Genomic DNA, 19,605 nt, shown 5'->3' with positions numbered 1-19,605 from the left:
GAGCCCTTCAGCCTGTGTAAGGCAAGGAGTTGGAATTTTAGACTCTACATGAATTCAGGACCCTCCAAGTGCTTACTTAGCTTGAATGAAAGAATGAATCAAAAAGAAATCTTTCTTGGTCTAGCTTCTGGGAAAGAAAAAAATTCCCCTATGAGAATTTGTGGCCATAGGTGTTCCTTCAGGTGGGTTTGGTGTTCAAAGTATTCTGCCTGAACAGCCTGGGACCCCAAATTGAAAAATTCACGTGAATAGTGGTCCTAGTCCAGGAATTTTAATCCTAGAAAAGAAGAGGAGAATGGGTACTGGGGCCTATTGAGCAGTCTGGCACATGAGTCCATATTTTTGTTGCAGAGAAACATGATCAAGAAAATACTTTCAAGGATCATAAAGGATTACATTAATGTAAAGTCGGGGGGAATATGGAATAGAAACATAAGATCAAGAGTGAAAAGGAATTATGTAACATTTCCAGTATCACCTGAGTGTTAAGTTCCATTTAGTGGAAGTTTGGGGTTTAGGAGAACCAGTTAAATGACACCAAATGGCAGAAAACAAACACATCCAGAATGGGGGACATTTCATAGGACAACTGTTCCTGCAACAAGTTAGTGGCATGAAAAGATTAAGATAGACTTTAAATACATAAAACTGAAAGTAATGTCTGAACCTTATTTGGATCCTAACCCAAATGAGCCAACTATAAAAAGACATTTTGGAGACAGAAGAGATGATTGTTTGATGCGATGTAGCGCTGTGTTGAAAAACTGTTTTTAGAGACACATACTGAGGTGTATGATGGGAAATGACATGTGCCTAGGATTTGCCTTATAATCCTTCAACAAAGAAAACAAGAGAAAGGAGGTTAAGAAAAAATATGGCAAAATCTTGATAATGGGTGGTGGGTATATGGGTGTTATTTATACCATTGTTTCTATTTTATATATGTTTAAAATAGTCATAGTCAGAATTCAAAATTATTTTAGAGAACATGTTAACAAAAAAGTTCAAAAAGCATTAGTGTAGTATACAAGCTAATTATGCTATTTACAGAAATATCCCAGATGTTTTTCTAGAAATTTCTTATTCTTCCAAGCGTGGGAGCCCAACTGATGCTTTGCCCTGCTTCCATTCTAAAATGCCAGAATCAGGAAAAATAAGCACTCTGAGCACTGAGATGAATCAACAATGATGACGTCACCCCATCTAGTTCCAGGCCCCAAGAAAAAGTTAAAAACTAAGTAATTCCTACAAATGTGGACACTGTAATAAAAAATGGTGTTATTCTTAACTCTGAGAGTGCTAACATCTAAAATAATGTCACAATCTTGTGGATATGGTTAACTGAGAAACAGTTCCTGTTTTCCACCATGAACCAATAAATCAAACTAGTAATTTCACAGGCTTCTTACCTTTCTTTTAAAAACTTGAGCTTCACTTAAATGCCCAAATCCTTGAACTGGTCTGACTCCTTCATACCTTTAAAAAAAGTATTATTGAGATACAATTGACATGTTATGTAATTTACCCATTTAAATGTACAATTCAATGGTTTTTAGTATATTCAGTGTGTAACCATTGATACAATTTTATGTGATTTTCTTCACCCCAAAAAGAAACCCTGTACCGTAAGCAGTCACTATCCATCCCAACCCCCCACCTACATACAGCCTCACCATCAACTCTAGGCAACCATTAATTTGTTTTCTGTCTCTATGAATTTGCCAATTGTATAAAAATGGAATCACACAAAACATCATCTTTTGTGTCTGGCTTCTTGCACTTAGCACAATGTTTTCAACGTTCATCTATATTGCAGCATGCATCAGTAGTTCATTCCTTTTTACTGCCAAACAATATTCCATGGAATGGATATATCACATTTTATTGATCCATTCATCAGCTTATGGACATTGGTTGTTTACATTTTTTGGATGATGCTGTTAGGAATAATAATGCTATGGACATTCTTGTAGAAGTTTTATATGGACACAAATTTTTATTTCTTTAGGAATGGAATTGATGGGTCTTACGGTAACTATATGTTTAACTTTTTGGGAAACTACCTAACTGTTTTCCAAAGTGGCTAAATCATTTTACATTCCTACCAGCGTTGTAAGAACATTCCAATTTCTCCAGGTCTTTGTCAACACTTGTTATTGTCTGTTTTTTTTATGACAGCCAGCATAGTAGGTGTGAAGTGATATCCCATTGTGATTTTTGATTTGCATTTTCCTAAAGGCTAAATATTTTGAGCAAATTTTCAAGTGCTTATTGACTATATTGACTATTTCCTTACACCTATGTGACAGTAAACTTTCTAAATGTCTTTGTCTCTGAGTCTTCTTTCAATACTTGTAATATCTTCAGTTAACCTTAGAATCTCCTTAAGTAGTTACTTAACAAGAAGATAAAGAGTAATGATAATACACTAGTATTTTCTAATTCACTCACTCATCCAACATGCATTGAGTGCCTATCATGTGCCACAGGCTGTTCTGGGCACTGAGCATATAGAAGAAAATAAAACAGACACACATAAAAAATTGCTTGCTTTCATAAAGCTTTCATTTTGGGGACATAAAACTTTATGTCCCCAGTTAACATAATGGACATACAGAACTGTGTAAGTTTAAGGTGTACAGCATACTGCCTTGACTTACCTACATTGTGAAATGATTAGCATAATAAGTTTAGTTAGTATCCATCACCTCATATAGACTCCATAAATTTTTTCCCCCTGTGATGAGAACTCTTAGGATCTACTTTTTTATTGAATAAAAGGAAAACATAAAATTTACCATCTTAACCATTTTTAAGTGTACAGTTCAGTATACACAAACTGTTGTGAAACTAAACTCCAGAACTTTTTCATCATGCAAAACTGAATCTCTATACCAACTAAATAACAGGTCCCTCTTCCCTCCTCCCCGCAACTCCTGGGAACCACCATTCTGCTTTCTGTTTCTATAAATTTAACCAACTCATATAAGTGGGTCATATAAGTGGAATCATACACTATTTGTCATTTGGTGACTGCCTTATTTCACTTAATATCCTCAAGGTTCATCCAGCTTATAGCATTTCCTTCCTTTTTAAGTGTTCCATTAATAGTGTTCCACTGTATATACACACCAAACTTTGTTTATTCATTCATCCATCAATGGAACATTAGAGTTGCTTCCATTTCTTGGCTATTGTGAATAATGCTGCCATGAGCAAGATAGCTGTACACCTATCTCTTTGAGACCCTGCTTTTAGTTCTTTTGGATATCTACCCAGAAATAGTACTGCTGGATCATATAGTAGTTCAATTTTTAATTTTTTGAGGAATTGCCATACTGTTTTCCATAGTGACTGAACCATTTTACATGCTCACCAACAGTGCACAAGGGTTCCAGTTCCTCCACGTCCTCTCCAACACTTGTTCTTTTCTTTTTTTATATATAGCAGTTACCCTAATGGCTATGGGGTGGTATCTCATTATGGTTTTGATTTGCATTTCTCTGCTGCTTAGTCATGTTCAGCATCTTTTCACCCTTCACCTCCTTGACTAGGTTTACTCCCAAGTATTTTACTCTTTTTGATGCTACTGTAAATGAAATTGTTTTCTTAATGTTCTTTTCAGATTGTCCATTGTTAATGCATATAAACACAACTGATTTTCAGTGTTGATTTTGTATCCTGCAACTTTGCTGAATTCGGTCATTAGTTCTAGGAGTTTTTAATGGAATTAGGGTTTTCTACGTATAAGATTATGTCATCTAAGAATAGAGATGGTTTTAATTCTTCCTCATTTTTTTTTCCTACCTATTTGCTCTGGCTAGGACTTCCAAAACTATGTTTAATAAAAGGAGAGTGGTATCCTTGGAAACTGTTTCAGTCTTTCACCCTTGAGTATGATGTTAGCTATGGATTTTTCATAGATGGCCTTTTTAATGGTGACGTAGCTTCTATTTCCAGTTTGAGTGTTTTTATCATGAAGGGGTGTTGAATCTTGTCAAATGCTTTGTCTGCACCAATTGAGATGATCATGTTGTTTCTGTCTTTCATTTTGTTATTGTGATGTATTGCATTGATTTTTTTCTTATATTGAATATTCTCCCATTACAGGAATAAATCCCACTTGACCATGGGGAATAATCCTCTTAATGTACTGTTTAATTTGGATTGCTAGTGCCATGCTCATGTTTTGTGCATTGTTGCAGTTTTAGTACATGGGCTGCCAACTCCTGTGGCTTTATTTTTTTTAATGGGGCGTAATATACTTTGAGCTTCCTAATGTACCACTCTGCATTTGTTATCAAATGAGTAAATGTCTCAAGGAGCAAGAATTATGTTCTGTGCTTGAAACACTGACAAAAATTAAGGCGTGCTACTCCTGCTGTTTTTTCTGCAGAAATGGCATCACCTCCTACATAACGTACCTCACCTGGAACGTCAGAGCGACCCAGTGACGGCTTCTTCGGGAAGTGCTGTGCAACACTTTGAGCCAGATGTGCGGGTTCTGTGACACCATATGAAACTTTTGTGAATATACGCAAAATGTTCTAAATTTAAATGAGTAAGATGTACCCAGAACTCAGTTTTTCTCCAACGGATGCATAATTCAACCTTTAGGGTATATATACGTATTTTTTAATCCCCCTTCCTGTGTAGTGGTAATGTGCGGCGTTATGTGGAGCGTAAGCGGTTCATTTTTCTGGCTGAGTACTGACCCGAACACAGTAATGCAGGTACTCGGGTCAGTATGTTGGGCCTGGGCCTGAGGTGAGAGAAGATCGACAGGTGTTTACAATACCTATACGGATGATCCGCCGACTTCCTGGAAGCCTCCCGCCAGATGTGGCCCAAATAAGGGGTAAAGGAGGAAGAGAATCCCTCGATCTGGACAGGGCGCGAGTCCAAGTAAGGCTGGAAGATTAGACAAAACCCAAACTCCTGAGAAAAAACACATCCGCGCGGACCGCTCACGTTTCGCGCCTGCGCCCTGCCCCGTGCCGCGTCACGTGACGGCGCCCGCGCCCGCGCAGCCTCGAGCTGCTCCTCCCCCGAGCCCGGCAATGGGTCCCTACGGCCGCGGCGGGAGCCGGTCGCTTGGGGGCCCCTGCCTGTGGCACTCGTGGAGTGCCCGTAGGCGCTGCTTGCGCAAAGGAGGGCGAATTCCAGCTGAAAGCCCGTGTCTCCTTCCTTTTTCGTGTTCTGTTCTGCTCGGAGACACCCCGACGCCACCATCTCTTATGCGGCTGCCGTCTCTCGGGGAATCTTAATCGTGTTTGAAGCAGCCCCAATTGGGCTTTTTTTTTGTTTTTTTTAAGAAACACCAGGGACGTGATACCTCAAAAATGTCACCCCTCCTTCGATTTACATAGGAAACTGAATTGTAAAATGGAGTACCAGTTACTTTGAATAAAAGAAAGAAAAATGGGGAAAAAATTCATGCACACACGGTTACATGAACACAATACTCCCGAATAATGAATTGGCAACAACGGCTGTGACCAGTTTAGGGGAGAAGAGACTTGGGTGGCTGAAGGGCGGGCCTGAGGAGTGTTTGGGTTTTTTTTTTAAACATCTTTTGAACTTTGTCCCATGGGCATGTATTATTTTTTAAATGTCTGAATGTGTGACTCCTTTATCAAAATGTAGACACCAGGGAAATTAGGAAATTTAATAAATCTGAGTCGAATTGAGTAAAGCTGAATAGAATGATAATGAACTCGAAGAGAAAAACGTCTTGTGTAAACCAGCAAGTACTTCCTCTTTTTTTTTTTTCTGTACAGAGATCTTTGGGCAGGGCGGGGTACGGGAAAAGAGAAGCCAGTCATTTTCGGAAAATAAGCAACGGTGGTATATGGGAAACAAATCTCTATCGCCTTAATCATTGTATATCCCTTTTGGACTTGCTGAAGAAAATTGAAAGGTAAATTTTAGCGTGTGAGATCGGTAAATGGGGACACTTGATGTTTATTTTTGTAAAGGAAATGAATCGGGTGTGACTGGCGGGGTTGAGACCTGAAGTTCCTCTTCTAGATAAGGAAAACTTCCCTTAGTGCGGCATCTCCAGACTGATTATGGTATATTTCTCCTCCCAACCTCACAGGATAACTTCAGGCTTCCTCCTCTAACGGAAGTTGTGAGGAAAAAATTAGACACTTGTGCCTAAGAGGATTTGCAGACAAAAAGCTATTCTGAGAGGAAATTCCGGACTCTTGTTATTCCCTGGGTCAACTGAACCAGTTCACCTTTAGTCCCCAGTGAGTGCTTAGTGGATCCAGACAAGAGTGGGAATTTGGGACCGGACACTGGGGATCCACAAAGTTGAAAGTATGAAGATTACGCTTCTTAATTTGCCTTTTTTGTAAGTAGTAAGCCAGAAATTGAGCTCCCAAATAAAATATTTTAGGAATAGTATTTCTTAAGTAACTCTAAATGTCAGTACATCTACAAAGAAATGAAAGCTAGTGGGTAATGCATCAAACAGACTGAGCAATGAGCAGTACCTGGGGATAGAAATTCCCCAGAGAGGAAAAAAACCGCCACAGGAGAACATACTTAGTAAAATTTATTTTTTTAAAAAAAAGAAAGAAAAACAATAATTTATGCCCTTGGCAAAATATTTTGTCAATATAAATGTTTCTTAGAAAACATATGAAAAGATATAATATATATATCAATAAATCAATATCAGTGTTACAGCAAAAGTAATATGATTCCATAACAAGGACAAGTGAGGCTATTTCTGGTCCTTACATGGCTGTATTTTTGGAAGATCCTTTGATTCTTCCTTTTTTTAGTACAGATCTGTGATCATTTTAAAATAGCCTGATACACACATATCTAAATTTAGAAAGGTGATCAGTTACCTTTATGATCAATAATTCTTTACAAAAGAAATCAGCGGAAAGATTTCTGTAAGGGATCTTCAAATTAGCAAATTTTTCTAACACATTTAGAACATAATTAACGAAATACTTCTTTTGTTTTAGCTCTATTGCATAAAGCGAGGTATACCTGAAGTGAGGCAGTAACAGAGCTGGGCTTCAGACTTAACGGGGGAGAGTGTGTTTTTACTTCCAGGATGGGGAAATGGTTAGAGGCACAAGTTCTCTCAATCTTTTGTTTCTCTCATCCTGAACTTTTGATTTTCATGTATCTAAGGCTTTCTGATGAGCTTTTCTCCCCTGATCGTCTCAGAAAAAAGGAGGGAGACATGTGAGAGGGGGCGAATTCGTGAATTAGTGAGTCCCTCCGGCAGAGCAGAGAGGAGAATCTGGGATTCCGAGTGTATATGTGGATAGAGCTGGGGGAAAACAGGAGCAATTCTGAACCTTGACATGTTTTTGAGGCCCCTCCCGGCAGGAGCACCTGACTCCCTGAGGGGCAACAGGGCCAGGCCAGCCCTCCCTGATAGGACACAGACGCAGGCGAGCGACCTCTGGCCTATTTGTCACACTCCTCCTGGCTCCCTTCCGCGCAGTGGTAGTGCTGCTCGCAGAACTCCTGGATCCGGCTGCAGGCTTCCAGCAGCATCACTTTGGGGACTGTGATCACCACTCGCAAGAAATTCGGGTACTCGAAGCACTGTAAACAGAAAAGCCTGTGACTCTCAAGAGCGACTGAATCTGGTACCGGACCACCCTAAGATGGCCAGGGTCCTAATCAGCAAGAATCAGTGGTGCCATTCACTGAGGGCCATCGATTCCCTCAGTTCCCATTATTGGGGTGCTAAGTCAGTAACTGAATTAGTTCACCTTAAAAGGGACTAATAGAACAAATTTGATTTCCCTTCACCTAGCATTTCTTCCTGGTATGGATGGGATAATGATGGGGGAGAAACTAATCTTAATACAAGCCCTGAGACATATCAGTTTGAATCTTATCAGATAAGAATACACTTTGTTAGAGGAGAGCAAGTTGGGCTGAAGAAGTCAGGGCATGCATGACTTCTAGAGCTGCTTAGGCTCTAGAAGCTGCTGAGCACGTCCTGAGAGAAACGTAGCACTCACCGCCGCTGGGAGGCAGTAGACAGATTGCTCAGCAACTAACCGCTCCGTGAATTCCACATCGTTCTCAAACTCTGGGAAATGTTCCATCTCAATTCCAACCTATACCAATAATAGGGAGAGGTGAATTTATCAGAAGATAGGAAAACAGGCCAGCTCCCTCTGCCAGAAATTAAGGATTGCTCTAAAAATTATCTAGGAACTCTACTATTGGTAAGAGCTCTAGCACTTAGGTTCTCATGGAATTTTTCATAGGGAAGAGTGGATATGTTTACAGTAATACTTTATTGAAGAGTTCCTTCCTGGATGCTGATAAAGAAAGCTGGAAATAGAATACCAGTGTTTCTTTAAAAAAAAAAAAAAAGAGCACTATTAGCATTATGAGCCAGGCAATTCTAGATTGCATGGAAGTGTTCCACCCATTGCAAGATATTTAGCACCCCTAGCCCACAAAATGCCAATAGCACCCCCATTCATTCTGAAAACAACAAAATTCCCAGACATTCCCAAACACCCCTAGGGAATTACCATCACTCCTAGTGGGGAACTACAACGGTGTGGAAAGCCTCTTATTTGTCTCTTTTATCTTCTCCATATCTACACATGAAATGGTTTTCTGTATTGAGGAATCAAGTTCTTCGAGTTATTTCTAACACTGAGGTTAAGTCACATCAGTGAGAGAATTCAGAACGAGGCACTTCCTAACCTGACCAGCTCAGAATGGGTGGCTTCTTCGTGAGTCAGTCCTGCAGAACGGCCTCCCTTTGCCTTACAAGTGCCTGCCACTCACTCACATACTTACCATGAGGTACATGGCCCCCAGAGGGCGGATTGGCCGGAGCCCAGGGATGGCAGCCAATGCCCCGTAGCAGAGATCAGCATTGGACTATAAGAAGGAGCAGACAGACATCAAGGATCAAAATTTAAGTGACAGAAAAACCAAGTCATTAGAATTAGAGCCTGTATCTAAGGCGGGGAACCTAAGTTTGCTGTGCTTGCAGAAGGGGTCAACAACAAAAGGCCTTCTCACTTGAAGATTTTGGCGAGGAATGAAAGAAATGTAGGGGTGTTTACTCAGAGTGATGTCGCCCCCTGATGTGGGAGCCCCATGATGGAGCATGGCTCCAGAAATGAGGACCCATCACTCCTGACCCCACTGGTAGCATTCTGACCCCCACACCCTTGCACCCTTACCTTGAGGAAGCTTAGAGTGTTGCGGTAGAACTCTTGCGGGGTGCGGCGCAGGATGCTCTTCAGAGCTCCCTGGACAATGGTACAGGGGCCCAGGATCCGCTGACTCAGCTTCACCAGCCCATCTCGGATCTAAAAGTCCACCAGCAATCACACTATTTAGCATTTCTTAAGCACCCTGACTTTGAGGATTCTTGTTCTGACCATTCTTTCTACCAGGTTTTTAATCTCTGGGGAAGTGATGGTGCCTAGTGGCATTCTTAGGTCAGACCACCTGGGTTGTAGCCCAGCTCTGCCAAGTACCTGCTCTGTGACTCTGGAAAAATTATACAACTTCTCTGTGCCTCATTTTTCTCAAGGGTAAAATGGAGGTAAAACTAACACTAGCCTCAGAGAGAGGATTAAATCAAAATAATGCATCTAAAGCACTGGCACATTGTAAGCCCACAAACAAGATTAGGTGTCATTACTGCTATTGTTTCCTTTTTTGGGGCCCTAAAATTGGAGGCAGATGGAATTTCTTCACAGAGCCAGGTGCAGGCAAACTGAGTTTGGGGAAGGAATGATTAGTACCACCTTCGTCCAGCATCTTTCCTTGCACCCAGAGCTACAGGGCCAACAAGAAAGAACAAAACCAAGAAAGAAGACCCTCCTCATCACTGCGCATGCAAAGTAAATACATATTTCTTCAATTAGACATACTATTTCACCACATTGCATCACCTCATTGCCAAAAATGTCTCTGCGGTCATGGATGAGGATCCAGCCTAGCCTCCAGCCTGGAACCAGCCAGCGCTTGGCCAGCCCTCCACAGGACAGGATGGGGACGTTGTTGCTGAGGGTGGCCAGAGGCTCAAATTTGGAATCTGAAAACACCTGAGGCAAAGAGATGCTTGTTATAGTTGTCTTATTGCCTACTTTTGTCCAAATCCCATGCCTTCTACCTTTTTTCTATGGACAGAGTCTCGAGTTCATAGGCTCATCCCTGAACTGAAGCATGACTGGGATCCCACGAGGCTTCAGAGGGGATAATACAAAGCCACTAACCTGGTGTCTGGTCTGGATTAAAGGAAGCCTAACATGAGGAAACTGACCCCAGTCCAGTACTGTGTGCAAGCTGATGAAGCCAGTTCTAGGAACTGAATGCCTGCTGGAATCAGAGATTTAAAAATAAAATATGGGTCCACAATCCCTTATCTGAAATTCCTGGGTATAGATATGTTGCAGAATGTAGGGTTGTTTGGTAGAAATGTTATTAGCATATACACCATAACATTACACAACACCCCCAGAGCTGCTGGGGGCCTCACACCTAATCAAGCATATTAACATTTCTGCCCCTTTCCCTATGTTCTTGACAGATCTGTAAGTGAAATAAATTTTTAAAATCCACAAATAATCTTTCTATCAGGTCAAGTCAGGTTTTCCACCAAATGAATTCCAAAAATCTTCAGATTTTCATAGATTTTTGGACTTTGGAAAACTGGCTAAGGGGTCATAGAGCTATCTGCTTGCTAGAGTGCAGGAATAATGCTGATTTGCTCTACTGAAACAATTAGGAGCTGCTTCTGATTATTCTCAATGCCACCGCTAAAGGGCCCATGAAATTATTTGGAACTGAGCTTGCAGTGGTATATTCTGCCCAAGACTCACCATGTCTCCATAGATCTCATCAGCTAAGATGGGGACACATTGCCTCGCAGCCACTGAAAATAAGAGAAACAATGAGGAAATCATTTTTAACATGAATTGCCTTTACACTTACTATTTACCTGGACTTATTTGTACTTCACATTTCATGTTTGTGTGTCCATTTTACTCTTTAAAAATGCCAAATTCTTCTTATACTCTCCCAGGCTGCAGAGCCTAAATTTACCATTTTACTAACTGGGTGTCTCAAACCCTCTCTTCCGTACATGGGAGTAGTGAAGAGGCAACTGTTGCCTTTTTCTCCGTTTTTTAGGCAAGTCATTGCATTCCAGTGGCACAGTATTCACTAGAGTGCCCAGTGGAGCGCTCCACCCCCATCCTAGGCTTGGAACTTAGGGAAGGACTCTTATTCCAGGAAATTGCCAAACGATTCTGTCCCCATCTTCTCCCCTGGCAAGTGGAGTTGGCTCGACTTACCAGCCAGAATTTTCTGGAGGTGACTTTTACTGAACACTGCCCCACAGGGGTTTGATGGATTATTGACAATGAGACAAGCTGTCTTTTCATCAATCAGAGATTCCAGGTGTTTTATGTCAACTTCCCAAGACTTCTCTGGCTGGGGAGGAAGACAGAGTGAGACTAAGATGATTCTGAAGAATTCAGGGGTAATACTTAATGGTGTAGTGTCAATAATAAAATGTGTCTGTGGCCTCCACCACCCACTGCCAGATCTTTCTCTCCTAAGACGATGATCGTGTATTTTTATCAAGTCATAATTGAGCACTAGAGTCTAAAATTAAAAAGTCATTTACCAATAAATTGTAGAGTTTGACTTCAATTCCCATAGATTCAGCCAAAGTCCTGTAGAGAGAGAAGCCGGGTCTTGGAACTAGGATATTTTGCCCTGGGTTGGCCAATACAGCTAAACAAAGTTCAATAGCCTGACTGCAGCCACTCGTCAGAATGACATCCTGTGAAGAAAATAAAATGTTCATTTAGTTAGGGCTTCCAACGGCAGCAGGAGAAAAGAGATTGTCAGATGGGAGCAAGTTCTAAGTAAACTAATAGGGACTGCACTAAGCCAAAACTAAAGAAGTGAACATGTTTATATATGTCTACATGTAAATGTTGTTGGAAATGTGGACAACATAAAAGAAATAAGCAAATCATTTGAAAAAGGACAAGTTGGCTGTGACTCAGCGGTCTCCCATGAGAGATCATCATGACCTTGGACTTTTTCATCTGGTTATTTATTTACTTTTGACCTGAGATTTGAAGCCTGTCTCTTCTCTGAAATAATATGAAAGGCACCTCTTATGTTAAGACATGTGGACCCCACACAGACGACAGTAGAGGGGAGGCTGACATTTAAACTTGGCACTGCCCTCAATTCAGTGTGCCACGAGACCTCAATACCTGCAGCAGAGTGGCCTTAAGGTGAATGAGGGTAGCTACAAATGAAAAAAAGATCCTATTGGTAAAATTAAAAATGTTAATAATATAAGTGCTTATGAATTATTGTTTTTCAATGGTCTTTCACAGAGCACCAAATATAGGGTGACCTCTGAGTTCTCTGTGCCTCTTTGAGACAGGACACAACTATGTTGCATGCAATATTGCTATCATACCATAATGACATTAAATAAAATCACCGATCAGTGGCCTTGTTACATAAGTTCTCAGACTGTTAAAGGGAAATTATCCGCAGCTTTTGTTCATCCTGAAACCTTTATTCCTTGTGAAACAGAAGCAAGGAAAAAGATGTATGTAGTTTGCCCAGCATTGCTTCAGAGCTGGTACCTTGTCTAAGGCTCACCTTAGCTTCCAGGGGCGCCTCAGGACAGTGATAATAAGAAGCGACTTCCTCCCGACTGGATAGGTAGCCTGAAAGAAAGGGTGGAAGGAGGAAGCTGGGATTTTTCATCCTGCAACTGACAGCTATGCTGGGTCAACAGGGCTCCGGGCTACCTTCTGCTCCTGCTCAGGGCACATTATTCAGTTTAGGGCTCAACCACTGCAGACAAAGGAGATCAACTTTATATTTTACAATTTTATAATAAGCACAAATGTATAAATAACAAGGAAAGCTCCCCAAACTATAAAATACTCTGTACCACCTAAGCTACTGTGATTATGTTTTATTCTCCATAAACCACAGGATTAGGTAATCTGTAAATCCCTTCCAGGGACTGTGTTTTTTGAAATGTTGGAATCCATACGTTTAATACATTGGGTCCTTTAAGTTTTTTATATTACATAATATACCTAGTAAGTGTTTTTATACAGCTGTTTTTCTTTTAAATTATATTCTTGTACAATATTTTCCAAATGTTGGCTTTCAAGCTTGAAGTATAGATAGTATAATGCCAGTTATCATGTTTTGCAAAAATGCTTTCCAAAATGATTGTCTTCAGTTAGAAAGGCCAAATACAATACTTCATTAATGCTTAACTTAATAGTAGAGATGGGTATTCTGAAATTATATAAATTATCACTTCCTTAATTTTCCTTAAAAAAGGAAAAGCATTTCCCTAGAAATATATTATTCTCTGTATTTCTTTTGGCATGAAATGTTCATATCCTTTTAATTATTTGTCAGACACTTGGCTTTAGCTTTTCAGGTTGAATCAGTTCCCTGATATTTCAGACAAAAACGTCATATAAACTTGAACCTAACTTTTGATTTAACTTTGTTTCGATTTTTGTTGTATGCAACTTTATGACATAGAAATATGAATAATCAACCTAAAAATCATATCTCTGAGAACTTTTTTGAAATATCCTTTAAAATTCTCTTTTAGCATGAAACTGGATTTTTATTCTGCATTAAGAATATGTTTCTACGGCACGTATGCACAGGGGGGAAAATGTGAAACACTGAAACAAAGTCAACAAATCACTTCTTTTACCCCAATGTTTAGGGTAGAAATGTTTAATACATGGAGAGAGATAAACCTAAATAAGAATAATTTCTTTTTTACCCCAATGTTTAGGGTAGAAATGTTTAATAGATGGAGAGAGATAAACCTAAATAAGAATAATTTCTATCAGAAACCTGCTTCAGTAGCACAGCTCATTATTTGTCGTTCTTGGGTTTTTTGTTCGTTTGCTTGTTTTTACCTCTTTAATCTGAAACAATTACTACCTTTGCATGTGGTCAGGACCATAATTAAAATATGCTTTCAGTGTGCAGAGGAGAAATAAAGCCAAGGAGCTATTTACATAAATTAAATTATGTAAGTAATTTGGGATTTAGAGGGCTCAGTAAACAAGCAGCTGCAGTTACACTCAAGGCCTTCTTATTAGAATTGGCAGTGGGAGGATAGAAGCATTATTTGAGAAATGAGTATGGGATGGGGCCAGGAGGGAGGGGCCATTTTGCCAAAGGAAACCAGGGGAGAAGCTGGATCTTGATGGCTTATGTTTAAGCATTTGCGACCCCTTTCCCCAAATCCAAATGGACATTTTATTTTAGCCTCTCCTTAGGAGCTATGCATCAGGACAGTAAGGAGAACTGCTGGGAAATTCATTCCTGTTAGAAGAACACTAAATATTTGGTAGCCACCAGACAGAGCCTCAGGAGGAGCTTACCAATGGAAGGGGCATAGCCATTGTACTTCCCCGAGTCCAGGGCATCTTTCACTGCTTGTGTAACTTCAGGGTCTGTAGGCAGGTTTCCAAACACAGTAGGGTCCCCTTTTTATGGAAGGGAAAAAAAAGAGCCCCAAGAGGTTACTCTCCCACACCCAGTGCTCAGAATCACCCTCCATTTCCATCTTCCCCAGCCAGCCCGTGAGGATGGGGCAAAAGGGAACAGGACGGCCCCTCCACCGAGTCTCCCCAACTCACCAATCGACAGAGCAATTATGGTTTTGTTTGGGTTTGGCTTCACCTTCATGGTGTCCACGATGGCCCGGATGGGATTGAAAGTTTTGTTGGACATGTCCGAGGGCCTCACAGACCATCTGGCCTTCCTGCCCCTCATTTTTCCCAGCACGGAGCTTCTCCCACTGATGTTCACGTGCACATCCAGAACTGAGGGAAGGTTGTTGCCTTTCATCTGAATCACGTATGGGTCCATCCCTAGTGAGGCCTGTGGAAAAAAGAAGGAGGTCCCCGTGACACTAAGAACAGAGCACCAACCCAGGGGCCATATTCGGACCTAAATATCAGGGGGATTTCTCTGGATGTCTCTTTCCAAACTCCTTTGTTTTGCTGCTCTCTCATGTAACGTAGCTTTGTTATGAATGAGAATGTTAAGCCTTTGGCTGAGATGGGAAATCAAGCAAGAACCCATTCTACAATGTTAGCAGAGTGCTCTGTTGAAGTTACCTACAGTGAGATTTGCTATTTGTAACCACAATCCCTGTAGAAGTTTAACTGTGCCCTCAGGGAAACGGAGGGGAAATGACACAAAAACCTTTACACAATCACAGCACATGTGTACCCTTCTTTCTATGCACAACCTTGTCAAGACAGAGAATCCCTAACACTTCAACAGACTGTGTCTTGTCCTCTGCAAAGAACTAGGAAGAACCATTCCACATTGGCAGAAATTTAGTATTCATATGATCATTAGTAGAAATAAAGCTCTAGCCCATAAGCATTGTAATTACTGCCCTGTGCATAAAACAGTGAATAAACAACAAAGAAAACAGCATACAGCCCAATCACTAACCCCCAGATTAGCTGAGGCTTCAGATTTTACCTTCCAAGTAGAGGAGAAGCAGCCTTCGAGTAGCTGCACCTGGAAGCTCTCTTAGTTCTTTGATGGTGACAGTGTCAGTGGACTCAGATGCAATTCCTGACCCCTGAAATAGTCTCCCCAAATGGGCGTTGGGCCTGGACCGTTTGTGCTATTGGCCAGCCTGAGGCCCGGACAGCCAGCCCTCCTCTTTCCTCCCCTCCTCACTTTTTTGCTGCTTCTCACCTCTAACCCCACCTCTACCTCCACCCCCAAGTCAGGAATTTGTCCTTACTTCAAATATCTGGGATTCTCTGTGTTAACTCTTTCTGAGCATTTTCGGAGATATCTGAGAGGGACTGTCAGAGATGTAGTTATGACTACAGTTGGTAATTTTTGCTCAGTCTTTTTTGCTACAGAGCAACATATCACAATGTTAACAGTACAGAAATGGGTGAAGTAAAAAAGCGAGAAGCCTTTTTTGCACCTTGCTCTCTGGACATTGCATTCTCACTCCTGGGGGTGGGCAGTGGCAATGATTTGGCCATTTCTATCCATTCACCAAGATAGATAGATGATAGGTAGGTAAGTAGGTAGGTGAGTAGATGTCAGATACCTAGATGATACACGGATACATACTTTTATAGATTTTTCAAAATGCAGATGGGATTATGCCTTCCAATTTCTTTGCCAACATGTTTATGCTAAGGCGGGAACACTTCGTGGACTTCTACAAAGTTCTATTGCACGCAGAAGAAACTGGCAGTTGAAGTAAATTAAGGTCCACTCAACAAATATCTGAAGAGTACAGAAAAAGCCACTGGCACCTGGGCAATTTTACCCTCATACTGTGAATTCTCTTTGATTTACCTGCCGTGGACTTACTGGAAGAACAGGATGTCGGAAGAGATCTAAACAACCTCACGTAGCCAATACAGCAGGGATCTCAGCCTGGCGGTGAGCCTATGGAAACCACCACCCACTCAAGGGTTAAGAGAAGCCCCGGTGACCCCATAGCTCAGATCCTGTCTGTTTATTTATCGGGAGACAAAGAGTTGTTACATAATTTCCTTCTTCTCCATTTACTTTTTGGTGATTCAAGTCTCCAGAGGGGTTGAATAACTTTTGATTTTTCTGGGTCTCCCATCTCTTCGTGCTTTGGAGAATTTACCTAATGCCTTCTCTTCCCCATTCTAGCAAAGCAAGGCTTCATCACCTCCCCTTGTCTGTGGAACAGCAAAAGCCCCAGGCAAGGGCGGAAAGCCAGTTGGATCAAAGAGAATGTCAGTTCTGAGGCCAGAGGTCCTGAGCCTGAGTTAGACAGCCAGGGCTGCTCTGTTTCAAAAGGCGAATGCACAGCCCTGTGCATACAACAACCAAAGACAGAAAAGGAAAGGCTTGAGCCAGTTCTGCTATTTGACACCCTATGGCAAAAGTCAAACGGCTTGTTTGTTTCATTAAATTCCATTAAACATGCATACATAGCAGTGCACTTCATAGGCTGAATAGCGCTACCCTCTGATAGTTGCCAACAGAGTGAGAACATGGTACTGTTCCTAAAGCACATAGATTTTGCCAAGAGAGAAGACCATTCTTTTCTTAATGCTTTTATTCCACCACCACCCCCACTTGAAATATAATTTATGTGTGCTGGAGACAATCAGAAAAAATTAAAAGCATTTATAGCCCCACCACTGCTCTTAACACATTAGTCTTATTTTCCCCACCAAGTTGGGATCCTGTCCTATATACATATTTTTTAAATGGAGATAAAATTCACATAAAAAAGTCACCATCTATACCGTCTCCAAGTGCAAGATGCAGGGATTTTTTTAGTACACTCACAACCTTGTTTAACCATCACCCCCATCTAATCGCACATTTTCATCACTCCAGAGAGACACCCCATCCCCATTAAGGAGCCACCACCTATTTCCCTCCCCCAAGCCCCGGAAACCATACATCTACTTTCTGTCTCTATGGATTTGCCTAGTCTGGACATTTCATATAAATGGAATCATACAATAGGTGGCCTTTCGTGTCTGATATCTTTCACTCAGCAAAAACGGTTTCAAGATTCACCCATGTTGTGGCATGTATCGATATTTCATTCCTTTTTGTGGTTGAACAAAATTCTGTTGCATGATAGACCACAGTGGTTTATCCATTCACCAGCTGATGGACGTTTGGGCTGTTTCCGCCTTTTGATTATTACAAATAACGCTGCTATGAACACTTGTATACAAGTTTTTATGTGAACATATGTTTTCAATTCTCTTAGTTTTTGCCTCGTGCATTTTGAAATGACATCATGAATATTTTCCCATGGAAAACATTCCATCATAGAGAAGTATCATGATTTATTGACTAGCCTGTTGTCGGACCCGATGTGGGGTCTAGTTTTTATCATTTGGAAGTGATATTGGCAAGGCCATCCTTGTACATAAATATTGGTTCATATATTTAATTATTTTCTTGAGATAAATTTTTCTGATACATTGACTTACTGTATTGAAGATGATAAACACTTTTCTTTTACATTTCCTTCTTTAGAAATTAAGTTACTAAATATATAGTAAATTCTAACATAGGTGTTTATAAACTAAACCCTGAACACCTTCTTTCCCCACAATCTTACTCCATAGAGATGATCTCTTTAATCATTTCTTGTGTATTTTTCCAAGTGTTTTCTATGTCTATGTAATATCTATGTCATTTGTTTTGGAGTTGTTCAGAAACATATATACTACACATTTGTTCTATAGCTGCACTGTCCCTTATAGCCACTAGTCATAAGTGGCTACTGTGTGCTTGAAATGGGGTTTATCTGAATTGACATGTGTTAGTGTAAAATACACATCAGATTTTGAAGACTTACATAAAAATATTGTAAAATATCTCGCCAATAATTTTATGTTGACTACATACTTCGATAATATTTTGGATATATTGGGTGAAATGAAGCATATTAATTCAACCTATTTCTTTTTAATTTTAAATATTTAAAATATTTTTCCAGGAAATTCAAAATTACCTTGTGGTTTGCATTCTGTTTCTATTGGTCAAACAGGGACAGACAAGCTGTTCTATAGCTTGCTTTCTAAAAAACCTTAATAACACCTTGTCCTGACATATTTCCATTTTTATACTTTAAGATCCACTTCATTCCTTTAAATGGCTACATAGTGTTCGTTCAACCATTCCACTCTTGGACATGAGGCAGCTTCTTTTTTGTTTTCTATAAAGCACACGGAACACACTTTTTATTTGTGATTGGGATTTTTTTTTTGGGGGGGGGGGAATTTTTATGAGCATCCTGCAATTTGTGGATAGTTTCCTAGAAGTAGAATCACATTTCAAATACTGATAGACCTGCCACATTGATCAGTGATAGACTATAGGAAAAACAGACAATACAAATATGTCTTGTTTTGACAACTTCTTGGATTTCAGACTGTCAGGACAGCATATCCTGCTTGAATCAACTGAATGCTACAGGAGGGGTTCTCTAGGTGGACAGAATCTCAGAGGTTAAGATCCTTCTTCTTGATGTTGGCCTTTGCAAGAGTTAAGTCGAGCAAGGATGGGGTTTTCTGGAAGTTAGAAGCTATTGTGACTGATTTCTGCCACTTGAAAGATGTAGACTTTGAAGGATCCCACCTTTACATGGACTCAGATTCAACTTTCTTCCCATACCCACGGATCCTATAGGCTTGGTGTTCTGTCACCACTTGGACATTAAAACAGGAACCTTAGATTCTTCAGAAAGTTCCCTCTAGGGCAGCACTGTCAACTCACCCTTAGCTCTGGTTCTCACTTCTTTCTCTTTGTTCCTGGGGCATTCCTTTTTTATCCTTGGAGTTTTGTCAGCCATTGTGTCATATTTTATCCAACATTCCCAGATGTTCTCCAGATCATCCTGACCTCAGCATTGTCAGAAATAGAAGATTCTCTATTTGTTAATTTGAAATGTCGCCTTTACCCTGTGCTAAATTCCTATTTTGTCCTGAACCTTTTATGGAATATTCTATTCTAGAATGCATATTTTTACAGTTTCTGATACACATGGCCAACTTG

General features: G+C 40.5%; 2 protein-coding genes across 3 annotated transcripts in view; one reads left to right on the top strand and one right to left on the bottom strand.

Annotated features, from left to right (window-relative positions):
- The window catches only part of CHST4 (carbohydrate sulfotransferase 4), a 30,359-nt gene extending 23,476 nt beyond the window's left edge, over positions 1–6,883 (top strand). Inside the window, exons 2-3 of one of the 2 annotated variants that reach the window (XR_012126677.1) lie at positions 4,397–5,920; positions 6,101–6,883. The gene's annotated coding sequence lies outside the window, so the exon portion shown is untranslated. Of the gene's footprint in view, positions 1–4,396 lie in introns of both variants that reach the window. The other variant, XR_012126675.1, reaches the window with a different exon arrangement.
- Positions 6,545–15,700, bottom strand: TAT (tyrosine aminotransferase). The gene is made up of 12 exons (XM_017640852.3): positions 15,553–15,700; positions 14,694–14,937; positions 14,436–14,540; positions 12,661–12,728; positions 11,657–11,815; positions 11,322–11,460; positions 10,848–10,900; positions 9,918–10,070; positions 9,198–9,326; positions 8,806–8,889; positions 8,007–8,105; positions 6,545–7,581 (listed from the first exon to the last, which is right to left on the bottom strand). Exons 2-12 carry the CDS (start codon positions 14,923–14,925, stop codon positions 7,441–7,443), a joined length of 1,362 nt encoding a protein of 453 aa, XP_017496341.1. The 5' UTR covers positions 14,926–14,937; positions 15,553–15,700; the 3' UTR covers positions 6,545–7,440.
- Positions 15,701–19,605: the final 3,905 nt, after the last annotated feature.

Source organism: Manis javanica, chromosome 17, assembly GCF_040802235.1.
Source record: "Manis javanica isolate MJ-LG chromosome 17, MJ_LKY, whole genome shotgun sequence".
In the NCBI taxonomy this organism is placed as follows: domain Eukaryota; kingdom Metazoa; phylum Chordata; class Mammalia; order Pholidota; family Manidae; genus Manis; species Manis javanica.
Note: the sequence above shows the minus strand (reverse complement) of the source record. Positions and strands in the feature narration are given on the sequence as shown.